General features: G+C 34.4%; 1 protein-coding gene and 1 pseudogene across 1 annotated transcript; one reads left to right on the forward strand and one right to left on the reverse strand.

Annotated features, from left to right (window-relative positions):
* The first annotated feature begins 7176 nt into the window (after positions 1-7176).
* LOC141819095 (exocyst complex component EXO70A1-like) lies at positions 7177-9206 on the forward strand (annotated as a pseudogene).
* A 2312-nt stretch (positions 9207-11518) lies between these two features.
* LOC141819096 (magnesium transporter MRS2-F-like) lies at positions 11519-14119 on the reverse strand (the record flags this gene model as incomplete). The annotated part of the gene is made up of 4 exons (XM_074706463.1): positions 11519-12064; positions 12760-12895; positions 13515-13657; positions 13991-14119. Coding segments are annotated over 4 exons (687 nt in total), but the record flags the coding sequence as incomplete, so codon positions are not given.
* Positions 14120-16663: the final 2544 nt, after the last annotated feature.

Here is a 16663-nt window from a genome sequence, read left to right on the forward strand (position 1 = left end):
AATTAAGAAAAAAAGAAAAACAAGGCAACACAACTATAGAAGCAGAAGCTCTTGTTGTAAGAGGTCGTTTGCAGAGTCAAAAGAAAGTATGGAGAGGAAGATCTAAGTCAAAGTCCAGATTGAGTAAAGATGAATGTGCTTATTGTCGAGAAAAAGGACATTGGAAGAAAGATTGTCCCAAACTTAGAAACAAAAACAAATTTGAAAAGGGAAAGGGTGTTGCAGAGTCAAATGTAATTGAGTATGATGATGCAGATTCAGACCTCACAATTGCTGCTACACCATTAATTGATAATTCCAGCTCATGGTTGCTAGATTCAGCTTGTAGTCATCATATGTCTCCTAATCGAGAATGGTTTTCTGATTTTAAAGAGCTAAAAGGTGGAGTTGTCTACACAGCAAATAATTCTCCTCTTAACACATATGGAATTGGTTCAATTTGCTTGAGAAATCAGGATGGATCAATCAGAACCTTAACAGGTGTTCATTATGTACCAGATTTGATGAGAAATCTTATCTCTGTTGGAACCTTAGAATCTAAAGGTTTCGAAGTGAAGATGAAAGATGGGATTATGAAGATCATATCTGGTGCACTTGTGATAATGAAGGGAATTTGAAAAAGAAATAATGTGTATTATTTCTTAGGCAGTACAATTGTTGGGACAACAGCAGTAACAGCTTCAACTGATGAACAAGAGTCAGAAGCAACCAAGTTATGGCATATGCGTTTGGGGCATGCTGGAGAAAAGTCCTTGAAATTGCTGATAGATCAAGGTTTATTGAAAGGAGCACAGGCTTGCAAATTGGATTTTTGTGAGCATTGCATCAAAGGGAAGAAAACAAGAGTAAAATTTGGTAAAGCAATCCATAATACTAAATGTATTTTGGATTACATTCATTCTGATGTATGGGGGCCTTCCAAGACAACTTCTTTGGGTGGAAGACATTATTATGTTACTTTTGTTGATGATTTTTCCCGAAGAGTTTGGGTGTATACAATGAAGACGAAGGATGAAGTTTTGGGAATTTTTCTTAAATGGAAAAATATGGTGGAGACTCAAACAGGCAGAAAGGTTAAATGTCTCCGTACAGACAATGGTGGAGAATTTAAAAATGATTCTTTTTCAAAAGTCTGTGAAAATGAAGGTATTGTTAGACACTTCACCGTCAGAAATACACCACAACAGAATGGAGTGGCAGAGCGTATGAATCGGACATTACTGGAGAAGGTCCGATGTATGTTGTCTAATGCTGGGTTAGGCAAAGAATTTTGGGCTGAGGCTTTAGTATATGCTTGTCACCTTGTTAATCGTTTACCATCAACTGCTATTGATGGCAAAACACCATTTGAGAAATGGTCTGGAAATCCTGCTACAGATTATGATTTATTACATGTGTTTGGTTCCACCGTATACTATCATGTTAAAGAGTCCAAGCTGGATCCAAGAGCAAGGAAGGCAATCTTTATGGGAATCACCTCTGGTGTTAAAGGTTATCGTCTTTGGTGTCCAGAAACAAAGAAGATAATCTTCAGCAAAGATGTGACTTTTGATGAATCTACTATGTTTAGAAAGGTGTCTTCTAAACAATTATTGCAGTCAGATGGTATTACCAAACAGGTGGAGTTTGAAGGTAATAAATTTGTCCCAGCTAATATAGAAATTGTTGATGACTCTCCTATTGTAGATGAAGAAGAGGTTCAGATCCAAGAACATCCACAGCAACATGAATCAATTGCACTAAGGAAGGGAAAAAGGACCATAAGACAACCTGCTCGCTATGCCGATATGGTCGCTTCTGCAATTCAAATTGATGATGTTCCTACTACTTATAATGCAGCAATCCAAAGTTCAGAACAGGAAAAATGGAGGAACGCCATGGATGAAGAAATGCAGTCTCTTCATAAGAATCAGACATGGAAACTATCAAGTCTCCCGAAGGAAAAGAAAGCAATTGGTTGCAAGTGGGTATATGCAAAGAAAGCTGGATTTCCTGATACAGATCAAGTTCGCTACAAAGCAAGATTGGTAGCTAAAGGCTATGCTCAGACGGAAGGAGTTGATTACAATGAAGTATTTTCTCCAGTTGTAAAACATTCCTCCATCAGAATTTTGTTAGCTTTGGTAGCACAGTTGGATTTGGAACTAGTCCAGATGGATGTAAAAACTGCCTTTTTACATGGAGATTTGGATGAAGAAATCTACATGACTCAACCAGATGGATTCAAAGTTGCTGGAGAGGAAAAGATGGTATGTAAATTGGAAAAATCGCTGTATGGGTTGAAGCAATCTTCAAGGCAGTGGTACAAGCGATTTGATAAGTTTATGATAGGGCAAAAGTACACGAGAAGCAAATATGATTATTGTGTATATTTCCGCAAGCTACAAGACGAATCCTATATCTATCTTCTTCTTTATGTTGATGATATGTTGATAGCAGCCAAGAGTCAAACAGAAATACAGAAATTAAAGAGCCAATTAAACAAGGAGTTTGAGATGAAGGATCTTGGTGAAGCAAAAAGGATTCTCGGCATGGAAATATCAAGAGATAGAAAATCAGGGAGGCTTTGTTTATCTCAGAAAGAATATTTGAGGAAGGTACTAAAACGTTTTGGTATGAATGAGAAATCAAAACCAGTTAGTATCCCACTTGCTTCTCATTTCAAGTTTACTGCATCCATGTCACCAAAGAATGATGCAGAACGGGAATACATGTCAAAAGTACCGTATGCAAATGCTGTTGGTAGTTTGATGTATGCAATGGTGTGTACGAGGCCCGATATTTCACAAGCAGTTGGGGTTGTAAGCAGGTATATGCATGATCCTGGAAAAGAGCATTGGCAAGCTGTGAAATGGATTCTATGATATATTTTGAATACCGTAGATTTTGGTTTGGTATTTCAGCAGGACAAACAAGATGGTCAGTGTGTAGTTGGATATTGTGATTCTGATTATGCAAGTGATTTGGACAAGCGTCGATCAACTACTGGTTATGTGTTCTCTTTTGCAAAGGCACCAGTCAGTTGGAAGTCTACCTTACAGTCAACAGTTGCTTTATCTACGACAGAAGCAGAATATATGGCACTTACAGAGGCTGTGAAGGAGGCAATTTGGCTTCAAGGGTTGCTAGGTGAACTGGGAATGGAGCAGAAGCACATCAAAGTGCATTGTGATAGTCAAAGTGCTATTCATTTAGCAAAGAACCAGGTTTATCATGCAAGGACGAAGCACATTGATGTTCGATATCATTTTGTACGTGAGATTCTAGAAGAAGGCAGAATCATAATTCTGAAGATTCAAACCGCTGAAAATCCTGCTGACATGATGACAAAAGTGGTAACTGCGATCAAGTTTAAACATTGTTTAGACTTGATCAATATTGTTGAAAATTGATTTTGTGAGAGAATCATATGAAATTTTACCAAGGTGGAGATTTGTTGATTTTGGTAAAATTTTAGTCCCACATTGGGAGTTTAGAAAATAAGGAAGAGTCTTAAGGCTATAAAAAGACTCCTATCCTTATTTGTTTTGAGTAAGGATTTTGTGAATCTGGATTGGAATTCTCTCCTATAATCAGGTTCTATTGTTCTCTCCTAGTTTGTAATATTTTGTAATATTTCATAAATTAGTGAAATATTTTTGATAGTGTTTTGGAGGATTTAGGCATATTTTGCCGAACCTCATTAAATATTTGGTGTTCTTGTATTTGCTTAGTTAATAGCTATTGTTGAGTATAATTGTGTAAATAATTATACTTTTGGTGGAAATTATTGTGACTTCCACAACACCGTTATTAATTTGGTTGAGAAGTTATATAACTTCTTACGAGCATTGAACCACGCTCTTTCTTGTATGATTTTATTACTTGTTTCAGTTATAAGAATTGCCTAAATATAATTTATTTATGAGATTCAACTACTCTTTATTTTCTCATAATAATTTCGGATATCTGTCTTTAAATTTTATTATTAATTTTATTTTGAAAGAGCAATAACAAATCGGATATGAAAAGGGACCAACCAATGAAGAGATCAAGCAAAATAATAGACACATGCTCTTTATTATTTCTAACAGATAACATAAAGACATTATTTACTTATTATTATTAAACCTAAATGTCTTGCAATGGAAATCAACAATTGTAATAAAGTTTTTAATCTACTTCCTATTCCAACATACATGTACTTTGAATTTAATCAACATCAAACTTGTAAGGCATTCCTTAAATAAATTTGCACGATAAATGATCTACTATGTTATATCATGCTAAGGAGGTATAGTTAATTCATACTAATTATATCAACTTGTCCCCCATTAAAAAACTATATCACGATGGAGATAGATTTTAGCAAGAGGATCTGCTTTAGAGGGCGTTACTAAGAAAGCAGAGAGAGAGAAAAATAGCTAATCATGCACGAAGATGATCCAAAAGAATCAAGAAAGAAACTCCACCTCAAATGGAAGGGTTGTTCGCCGTGGGGCGTCGGCGACGCGACGACGATAGCGTGATGATGATGGCACTAGCTTCAAGTTCCACCACGATGTGTGACGGTAGGGTTGAGGGTGGAGAAAATCGATTGTGTGAAAACTAGGGTTAGAGTAAAGCTTAAAAGGGAAGGAAGGGGGAAAAGGTCCATCATGGGAGAAGAAGAGTTCGGCTTCTTCTTTTAATTGAAAATTTTGCAAAAAGGTCCAACCAATTTCGAATTTACAACTAGGTTCTTTTCCCCCAATGATATAACAAAATCTCTGAGGCTTCTGTGTTAACACCTCCTAAACTTATTCCTTCAAGGATTTTACCTCTTTTGCATAAGTAGTTATCTCGATAGTTAGTTCAGCTGGGCGGCAACAACAGTGCCTTAAAATATACAGGTATAGTTGAAGCATTTATTTTAAATTTCTTCATCATCTTTGCTTTTTTATTTGACAACATTTTCTGATGATAATGAGGGCACATGGATGTTAATAGTACAGAATTACCATGTTGAATTTTAATCTTTTATATGCAGCATGAATGTATAGCAATCTTTTATCCACTAAGAGAGGGTACACATTTCATGTCACGCCTCGAGTGGGTTTCAAAGGTCATAGCCATGACATGGAATCCACAATGGCTGCACAAGAATCTCTTTGACACCTGCTAAGCTCGAATAACCACACAACAAGGCTATAAATAAAAATCACTATTTAATATTCATAACCATAATTACTAAATCACACCATGAAACTCAAATTTATACAAATAAGTTCTTATAGATTAAAAACATAAATAAAGAGAAACATTAATATAAAACTAATTTCAACTACATAGGCAAAATAGGATTAAAAAAACTGAAGGAATACTAAAACTTGCAAAACCATGTCAAGTGTCCTTAGAGCGATCCTCCGACCAAAAAAGTACCACAACCCACCAATGGTCTAAACAGCCTCTTCTTGTTGCCTTAAAGTGAAAAGAGGAAAGGAGTGTAGGCAAATTGAGTAGGGCAAATTACATGAGTGAAATGGAAAAAGATTAAAATGTAATTGTAAAACAATAAGCTATATATGTACTGGAATCTATGTCATGAATAAGTAATGCGTTGCAATTTGTCATTAAACTGCTAAAATTGCAATTGAAAAAATGAGAGTGATTGGACCCACTCATGGGCATTCCCCTTGCACTCCCATGCATAGCGTTAAAGACTGGCACCACATGTGTGCCTCATGTAGGTGTGACTACTAAAGGGAGCTTAAGCTCATCTTGCCAACATGGCCAATGTATGATTGAGAGAAAAATTGATATAATTGCCATGAGAACCCAAGAAATCCTCACAATAGAAATGGATCTCAACCCACAAGAGATTCAAAACATCCTCTTCTTGTTGTCTTGATGTGGCAAGAGAAGGGGAATCATCAAGGAAGCTGAGTAGGGAAAACTATAGGTAAGGTACAAAAGCAAAATTATAAATTAGATATATGGATTCTCATTCACATTATGAATAAATACTGTATTAAAATTTATCTTCCTACTGTTAACTGCTAGAACTGTAATCCAACAAGGTTGGTTGGACTATACATTTGCACTCCAACATACCACGTTAGAGAGTGACACCATTTGCATGCGCTGCATGTGTGGGAGTACTAAAGGGAGCTCAAGCTTAACCTCATCAATGCATCCAACATATGATTGAGGAGAGAAAACTGATATAACTACTATAATCCACATCACTTAAATGTGAAGATCTTCTTCACAAAAGAAGCATCATCTAGAAGTATCTCTTCCTCAGCATGTGATCTATTATTCACAAGTAATTTAACTAGTTCTACAAGTGGTCAGAAGCTGGTGTCATTCTGTTGGTTGTGTATGTAGATGATATTGTTATAACTGGAAGTGATACTACGGGAATTTTATCTCTTAAATCTTTCATTCTTACTTAGTTTCATACAAAAGACTTAGGGATGCTAAAGTATTTTTTAGGTGTTGAAGTTATAAGAAACAAGAAAGGTATATTTCTATCTAAGAGAAAATATATTCTCGACCTATTGAATGAGACGGGCAAATTAGGGGCAAAGCGTTTTAGTACTCCAATCACTTAAAATATGCACTTTACAGAAGATGGAGAACTATTTGAATATCCTGAGAGATATCGAAGGTTGATTGAGAAGTTGAATTATCTTATTGTGACTCGTCCAGATATTGCATATTCGGCTAGTATTGTTAGTCAGTTGACTGAAGTAGGACTTAAAATTTCAATACTAGCAAAACTATGGTATGATAATCAAGCCGCTATTCACATTGCATCAAATCCCATGTTTCATGAACGAACTAAGTACATTGAAATTGATTGTCATTTCGTTCGTGAAAAAATTCAACAAGGCTTGATCAAGGATACGTGAAGACTGGAGAGCAACTAGGAGACATCTTCACAAAAATATTAAATGGGGTTCGGGTTGATTATCTTTGTAACAAGTTGGGCTTGATTAATATTTATGCTCCAATTTGAGGGGGAGTATTATCTATTTATATTAGTTAATATATATTCTTAATTAGGTAGTTGTCAATTAGCCTAATTATAGTTTCCTTAGTTGGATTCTTTTCTTAGAAAGATTTCTAGTTTGTATATAAATAGACCTCTTATGTAAAGGGTATAGGATTGAGATGAATAAGAATTATTTTTGAATATTTTGTTCAACAAATAACATCCATTACATTGTTAAATCTGCATGGAGGTGTGTTTTTTTTTATGGTTTATGAGATGCATGATAATTCAGGTTGTCTGATTTTTTTATTTTTTTATTTTTGTGTGTGTATGTGTTTTAGGTCAGAAGCAAAAGACCTATTGGGTGATGATTGGATCCAGAGACATCGTAGGATTGTATAACAGACTGCAAATCAATATTGAAGGGTTGCTTGGTCAAAGGTTTGTTCTTATAAGTTATATAATATTGAACATTGAAGAGGGGTAGGCTTGGTGTCCTGTGGTTGTTCAGTCCTTCCTGAACATGCACACACACTTGTTGGTGTTAGCATTGCATCCCACACCATTCCGATCAGACACTGATACCTGACACTGGGACGGTATTACCTTGCATCACAATCTCAGAGTCGTAGCAGCATCTTGGTGGTTGGCAATTAGTCTGACAAACAATTCTTTGTGGATAATTGCTATTCTATTGTTTGCATTACAATTACAGGGCAGAACCATGCATAGCTTGATGCTTCTAAATTGATTATATGCATCTTTTTTATTTCCTTTATTTTTTTAAAAAGAAACTGACACTAATAATCAGATAATTTTTCATCCATTTCTTGCTGTATGATTTTTCCAATTTGGGCAATTTCACAGATATTGCAGACCCTCTCAGCCCAAGGTGTGTCTTCGTCAGGAGGTAGTGTTGTCCCAGGGATTGAAGGTGGTAGCAGCAGTGGTTTAGTTCCAAATCCTATACTGAAGGATAGGTTGGTTCTATATTTTCTTTTTTAAGTGATAAATCAATGATGTTTTACAAACCAACTGCCTTTCTTATTGCCAGGTTCAAGTCGTTCAATATGCAGTTTGAGGAGCTATGCATGAGACAATGTGAGTGGACAGTACTGATCAAGAGTTGCGTGAATCGTTGAGGCTTGCAGTTGCTGAAGTTCTCTTACCGGCATATCGATCTTTCATAAAACAGTTTGGGTATGTTCTCAGCAACAGAGAATATATTACTAATGCTTCCCTTTATCCATTTGAAATAACAGATATCTTGTCATTTATTCCTCTGAATCCCATAATTTTCAGCTTCACATGGGCATGACTTAGCGTATAGAATCTAATCATCTCTTTTTGATATTTTTTTTCCTTTTGAGGTATTGTAAACTTCTATATTTGTATTTATCAGGAGCTGATTTTCAAAACTGAAAATATACTAGGTTAGCAATGCATATGAAGTTTTGTAAACCTAATGGTATTAATATAATATAAGTTAAATACTTCTACAAGCTTATCAGAGGCAATTTGTAGTTTCAAATAAATAAAAGAGTTTGTGCAAGAATTTTATTCACTAAACAACTCTAGTAATCTTCTTCTTCTTCCATTGTTTTTTAAACCAAGATTAAACAAGATTCCTGCTTATCTAGCTGAGCACTGAGCTCTGCCTCCGTATCTGGGATCCTTTTACAGCCCTAAGAAATCTCTTCTAGATATATCCTTGTTGCTTGAGTATCTAGTTTCCAGTCACAATTGTAGTTTGGAGCTGACATTATGTAAAGTTATTGCTCTTTTATGTCAGAAAAGGTTATTCATGATATGCATTCTCCAGTGATTTAATTTTTGTTCCCAAATTTCCAACAGGCCTTTTATCTATTCTTGCAGTATCATTGCTAGTTGGCATGACTTGGGTGTTCTTTGGCCATAGTTACCTGTGTTAATTGATTGTCATCCCCTATCTTCAGAAAATCCCGGTCAGGAGATGGCCTGGTGAAATTCTGAAATGATTAATCATGCACTACAAGAAATTGATGGCCATGTTCTGTATTTATTCATACCTTAACTCCAATTATGTCCATTGACAATAGCAATGTCTTTGTCTTCTGTCAGGCCGCCGCTCGAGAATGGAAAGAATCCGTTGAAATACATCAAATATACTCCAGAAAATCTTGAGACAAGGTTGGGCGAATTGTTGGAGGGAAAGTCAGCAGCAGCAGCAGCAAAGACAACGACAGAGATACGTGGGGAAGATTGAGGACAGGGAGATGCTGGTGCTGATCATGGAGAGCTTCGACCTCTGGTCGGGGATGATCGCCGTCAATAAATGAAGGGAATTTAGAAGTTGCATCAATAAAGGATGAAAAATAAACAACAGAGGTTGTCTAGGAAGTAAACAGCAAACTAAGAAGCTAAACATCCCACTTGGAGGTTCAGAATGCCCTGTCAAAGTTTTTGCTAAACTAAGTAGACGAAATCATCAAACATGGCAAAGTGGCACTAGAGCTTCGCAAGCTTGACAGAGGTCATGGTAGGAGGCAATGAATAAGCTTCCTATTGCGCACACTTAGAACTCCTCAACTAGGGACTCATGTGCGGGTTCTTCTCTTGTTATTACTGATAATCACAATATTTTGTCAACAATTTACCTTGTATTGTCTTGTTATGTTATATCAAGGAGTATATATATAATGTTTTAATATCCTGCGCCTTATAATGCGCGATTTGTTCATAACAGAAGATTTGGAGTGTTCGAAAGGGTTTCAAATGTCTGAAATAGTAACAATGTTTTTTTTTGTTTATTATTATTATTTATTTATTTTACTTATAGTTAAATTATTTAAAAAAAATTTCTTTAAAAGTTAGATTATTGTATTAAATATATAAAAAAAATTTAAATAAAAAAATAGTTGCTTATGAAATGTGTTGGATAAAAAATGTGAGATAATAACTCGGTATGCTCCATGAGTAGTTAATTTTTTTTATTTTGAAAATTTTTATGGGTTAGTATTATAACTCAATCCTTAAATTTTAAAAGAAATTTTTTTAATAATTTAATCATAATTAAAAATAATAAATAAATAAATAAATTTAAAAATTTAAAAATGGCACTATTATTTTTTCAGACACCCGAAACACTTTCGAGCCTCCCGAATCTTCTATCACGAATGAATCACGTATTGCAAAATGGACAGGAATATCAAAATTATATATATAGAAAATTTAGTAATTTAAAGTTAATAATGTCGATGATCAAGCTTCCTCTGGACTTATATTTTGAAACATTATCAATTAGTGTTAGTCGGAAGTTTATGATTGATCATAACTAAAGTCATTAATTTGGATTAGGTCCATCGAGTTGGTTCATCCTATTAAATAATTTAAACAAGTTGGTTGAAATTTTATTAATCCATTTTAAAGTGCATTTAAGTAGGTCAATCCGCTTATGTTTGCAATCCCATGCGGATTAGCCCATGGTGGATTTGGGTTGGTCCACAAGTTGAGATAATTTTTTTTTTAAAGTTAAAATTAAAGTGAAAAATTCAATATATTTAGATTGACCCACGGGTTGAAAAATTTTTTTTTTTATATTTAAAATTAAAATAGAAAATTTAATGAATTTATGAACTTAACCTACCTAATTCACCATTCAAATTTAAAAGTTTATATATATATATATATATATATATATATATATATATATATATATATATAATTCAATCAAATTTAAGACAGGTTGCAGGAACTGTCTAACCTAGAATTCATCTTGGGTTAGAGATTTTTCAATCTATCAAGATGATGGGTTGTTCCGTCTCACCCCATAATGAATTTTTGACGGATTAAATTTTTGATGAATTATTGATTCATTTAACAACACTAATTGTAAGGACTGAACAATGACATGGTTAAGTGTTAGATCAAAGGGTCAAATTCCTTGAGAAACGATATATTTAGATTCGGAGAGGTAACATAGACCGAAAGTGAGGATATAGTTAACTTTTTGAGACACTACTAACAAATTGATGATCTTATCTTAGCGATTTAATTTTTTCTAAACAAGTTTCTACGTTTATAAATCCAACAAAATGATATAGTTTTAAACTTTGAAAAAACCTTTTTTAAAAAAATATATATATTATGTACTAAAAAAATGAGAGAGTGTTTTTAAAAAAAAAAAAATCACACAGACAAATCCAAAAAATAAGAAAGCATTCACTTCTTAAAAATGCATGCCACCTAAATTCTTGGAATTTTGTTCTCTTTTGAACGTATCACAAACGTGTTTTCTTTATTTGAAAATAAACTGGAAAGTGGGGAAAGAAATCAATTTCTACACAAGGTACATTGATACTGAATCGCAATGTCAAGTCATCATGTTTCCTAGATTTATTTAGTAGACAAAATATGAATTCAGACCATCTATCCCGAAATTAATGAACTTGTAAGAATTAAATACCCAGTTTAAAAAAAATGTATTAAACATGCTAGAGACATACTGCAATACGGCAACCTCTTAAAGGAAGAGTTAAATATCAAATCTTTAAAAATAAAAGTTCGAGATGATAAACATAACCCTTTCTTATCAATAAAAAGTTATGCAATGCCATAGAATGCCCACGTTAGTCTTTTATTTGATAACAAATACGTAGTTAAAGCACACTATCACCACATTTATTAAAATTCTCCAGAGAAGCTACAAGCGTAACCCAAAAGAATAGATGTTTTACGGTACCGTGGACTTGGAATGTACTTGGAAGCACTTTCACAGATCTCTCAGTTAGCTGAAAACTGCTGGGCTCCTTCCATTCGATTTACACAAATCAACAGGGAAAATGTCTGTCACTGAAGCAACCCGCTCCTCTTACCGAACGCAATCGCTAAAATATAGAGAATCACACAGCCAACAACAGTGCCCCAAGTCGTTTCCCAGAATTTGTGGTAGGGGGCGTTATATAAGTCGATGCCAATGTTCATACCAAATAGACCTACAACCACCACACCAGCAGTGGTCACCACAGTGGCAGTGCTCAGCATGACTCCCATTTGCAGCAGTTGATTCTGCTTCTCATCCAGCATAATGTTGATGTAGTCCTCTGTGTCGTCGACATACTCCCTCAACTTCATGCATCCCAAGAGAATAAATAGGCAAGTCAGTCTTGTGGAGAAGAGAAAACAAAGGAAAAGAGAAAATTGGAATTGACCCATGAACATGCCTAACTAACCAATATCTAAACAAGAATTTACCTTTAGATAGAGATTATGCAAAAAAGACAACCAATTCTACACGTCTTATAGCAAGCAACATGTCACAAGATGATTAGCTTCATCTAGTTCCACATTGATAAAAGAGGAATAATGTAGGGGATGAAGACACATAATTGGGGGATGAAGCAAGGTCAGGTGGGTTAGGCCATGAAGGTTATGCTTAGTGTAAGCCAAAAGGTGACGAGTCAGATTACAAATACTGAGCTTAGTATGGGTTGTAGCTAGTGGGATTCTTCAGGTTTTAGGCAAAGAGAGAGCCACAAGATGGCTCGCTTCCTTGACTAATGATGGAAAGGGAAACTCCACCAAAGTGACCAATTATTCAAAATTACTAGACCCATTTAGTTATGATCACATATATTTTCCTTCATAGTAGGGACGATTCTGTCTGAGTTCATGATTAACATGTGCATCATGAATTTTGTCAAGTCATAAACAATTTCTAAGAAAATATGTGCTCCGAGGTTTCCCGCTTTTAATATTGGTCGTAGATAATAAATAAAAGATAGCAAAGCTTGACAGTTGGCAGTGAAAATGCATAAACATACATGAGAGAGTTTGTTAAGAGTGCCATCAATCTGCACAAAGTAAGCCTCCAAAAGCATCTCCAGCTCCTCAATATTAGGCTTTAAGACTCCTAAGCTTTCTTGACTGCTTTCTGTTTCAACTCCTAACTCATCATCCCTTAACATGCAAAATTTCATGTAAAGCACTTAATAATCTTAAATGGCTTCCATAAGAAATTTCAAAAAATAAAATAAGCTAAAATTCTATAGCACGGCACCCTTATAAGACCGGTCAAATCTACACATTTGAACATACTTAGTCGTCTATTTTAGGTAGTTTGTGGTTGGTTATTTGTTGAGCTGCACTGCTTAGTAATCCAATATAAATAAAAACAGATAGTGCTAAGTAGCAACCAAACCGAGTTCAAAAGATGAATTACTTCAAGATAATAGGCTTAGAACCCATAAGATGGGATATATCCATCAGACATAATTATTTAATTCATGCAGAAATTAAGAAAATTTAATATACAAAAAAATACAACTCAACACTTTTGTACACTGGTTTCAAAACACCATTATTTGATTTTAAATGCTCAAATAAACAAATATATATATATATATATATATATATATATAAGGATTAGATATATATTCAGAAGAAAAAAAGGGCAATGAAATTAGTACTTTGACGAACTCATCAAACTAAGTATGAAAAGTGTCTTGATATGCTGAGATAGTTTATTCTATAATTTTCATTCTATTTGCTGTCTTCTAAAAAACCAACAATCACTCACCCATCTTCCTGCTCAGATGCATCATTCTCCAAGTTAATCCTTGAGGAAGATTCACCAGCTCGCTGATGAGCAAGTTTGTCTGTAAGATACATCTCAGCCATGTCCATGTCATCGTCAAGTAAATGTTCCAGTTCATCTCTGACCTGCATGTAAAATACATAGTAAACATAATTAAAATCCAAAAGGAATGAAAAATGATCAATGCTTCAGAAGCAAACAAAAGAACTAAGAATCCATGGTAAACATCTAAACCATATGAAGCTGAACAGGAAAGCCCCCAACAAAGTAGTGTCCTTCTCGAGGGTGAGGGTGAGGGTGAGGGTGAGGGTGGAGCATATATATCAGGTGGTAAAATTGATAGCATCAAGAAAGTAGTATTGAAATATACATCTCAAAAAACTAAATTTGCAGCATATTGGCAGTAAAAATGTAACATGTATCTTTATTAACTTCAAGAAATCTAGTTAATACAATACCTTCTGCACACGCCCTGATAATGCCACCAAGCGACTCTTGATTTGTCTGACACGCTCAAGATTAAGAGTACTAATTTTCGAAGTCAGTTCATCTAAGGCTGGATAAGCTTCTTTTTCCAAGGTTAGTGTCTGAATAAAAGCGAAAAGAGCATTGTATGATGAATAATTGAAACATTCTACCAATATGAAAGTGAAATAGTATAACATCTAAATTGAACTCACTATTGAAGGTATAAATATACTTCCTATGGAAAAATGCTTGCAAGAACCAGTGTCTGACTGGTTAGAACATTGACAACACATTTCAATGAATTATATCATCTAAGATGATGATATAATAGGTGTGAAACTATGACAAATACGCATATCAAACGAGGGCGAGGTGCAAAAAAGACTTGGTTAGCAACAATAAAACAAGATAAAATTTATTTAAATATAAATGATGATATAATAGGAGATAGAGCTCAATTAAAAGGAACCCCACTTAGTGGGATAAGATGATGATTCACTTGTACTGAATATATAATTAAAAGAAATTGAACAAGTAAGATGTCTTCCATGAAGAGACAAACATAATGATAGATCTTATGAAATAAAATTTGGCAAGCTTTAGCTGACCAAATAAAGGAAAGGTGCAATTGTCTAAAATGATAAATAGAAATAAGAACACAAACTTGTTAGTAAAGACAAAAAATCTCAGTAATAGGCAAATAATTCAGAAAATGTAAGTCAGGAAGAAGGTGTCTTTATTCCACAAGAAAGAACATTAGCTAAACTAACAGGAGATACAGGCAACATAATGAATCAGAATGCAGCCATTTACTGAAAGGAAAAACATGTATCAGCCAACCAGTAGAATAATACGAAAAATCAAGAGGAAAGCAAAAGAAAAAAGATATACTGAGAAAAATTAACCCAGTAAACTGCTTAAGTAAATAATAATGATAATAATAGAATACCAACAAAGTTAAACAATCTTAGTAGTAGGCAAATAACTAAAATGTAAATGAATTAGACACCAGTCTGAATAGTCTGGATAATATGAGTCAGGAAGCAATCATTTTTACACCATGAGAGAAAACATTAGCTAAACAACAAGAGATATATGTAAACATAAACTGCATCAGAAAGCAGGCATTTACTCAAGAAAAAACATGGATCAGCAAAGAAAAGAATATAGGAAAAATTAAATTAAGAGAAAAGTAAAAGAACAAAGACATAATGAATGAAATTGACATGGTACATGGCCCATGTGACGTACAATGCAAAACAGTTTCTTAAGTATGAAGCACATACCAATATAGGTAATAAAACTGAATCTACTTTCTTTTGCATAAATTTAACAGTTATCATAACCATATTGCAACTAGGGGTGCAAACGAATCGAATTGAGCCGAATAATATGAAAATATTGATATTTGAGTTCGAGCTAAAAAAATATATGTGATATTCGAATTCGATTCGAAGCACGAAAATACAGATAATTTTGGCTTCGACATAAAATTTGATTCAAATTGTTCGAACCTTGATTCAAGCAGAATCAAACTATAATTTGAAATGACTTAAATTCGAGTTCAGTTAAAATTATTTGAACCTTAATTTGAGTATATTTAAATTAAAATTGTGAAAAAATAATCAGAATTCAATTCGAATTCGGCTCGCGAGCGGCTCATGAACAATTGAACAGAATATTATGGGCGAATTCGGCTCGAAAAAATTACCGAACATGTTCGAGTTTGGCTTGAATTCAATAATTTTGAATACGAATCAAATATTTTTCAAGCCGGCTCGAAAAGCTCATAAACAAGTTCAATTCGTTTATACCCCTAATTGCAACTACTATACCAGCATCTTCCTTTTAAATCCAATCGCATCCACGGTGACAACTAAAAATTCACCCTTCAGATGTTTGGAGCGGAAATGCATAAGAGAAGGTATGTTATACTGCTGTTGATTTTGGTTTGTATCTTATCATTTTTATGTCCTCAAGAATCACTATTGGTCGGCATGGAAAAAATGACATGCCAACACATCCTTTCTGCTGCCACAAACCTATACTATGTCAACACAAGTACCATTCAACAAGAAGAATTGTCTTCCCACGAGCATCTTTCAATTTTGTTTGTTGATCATGAGGAGATGCACTACTAGAAAAAAAAAAGCAGGGAAGTAATGACTGGAGTACCAACAATTACAAAGAAGAGTGATGTCCAAGCAAGAAATTGATAAATTTCCATATCTATATCTTGTACTTGAGTCACAGCACAACAAGGATACAACTTGTGAAAACACCAACAAAAAACTGATTGGACCAAGCAATTTGTAAAAACTAGTCAGAGTGCCTGATTTTATAAAATCGATCGGAATGGTTACTTGTATAAAAAAATGGAATGGAGCAAATGGCGAGAGGGAAACATTGCGATGCTTCAACAATTGAAGGAAGTGTTGCGAGGGGGGGGGGGGGGGTGCACAAGTAGGCGGTGAAGCCAAAACCAACAAGGAGAAAGAGGAGAGACACCCTATGAAGGAATCATGAAGGTTCTCCATTCTTTGAGGCCAATCTCTTGGTTCATTCACTCTTCGGCAAAAATTTTAAAAAAACTTTGATAAAACATCAACATATAAAACCAAGAGAAGTGGATGCAATATGATTATGATAACTACAAAAAAACA

This window comes from Curcuma longa, unplaced genomic scaffold (assembly GCF_044706935.1).
Source record: "Curcuma longa cultivar G26 ecotype Majalengka, Jawa Barat unplaced genomic scaffold, ITB_CL_G26_1.1 contig_27759, whole genome shotgun sequence".
Taxonomy (NCBI): domain Eukaryota; kingdom Viridiplantae; phylum Streptophyta; class Magnoliopsida; order Zingiberales; family Zingiberaceae; genus Curcuma; species Curcuma longa.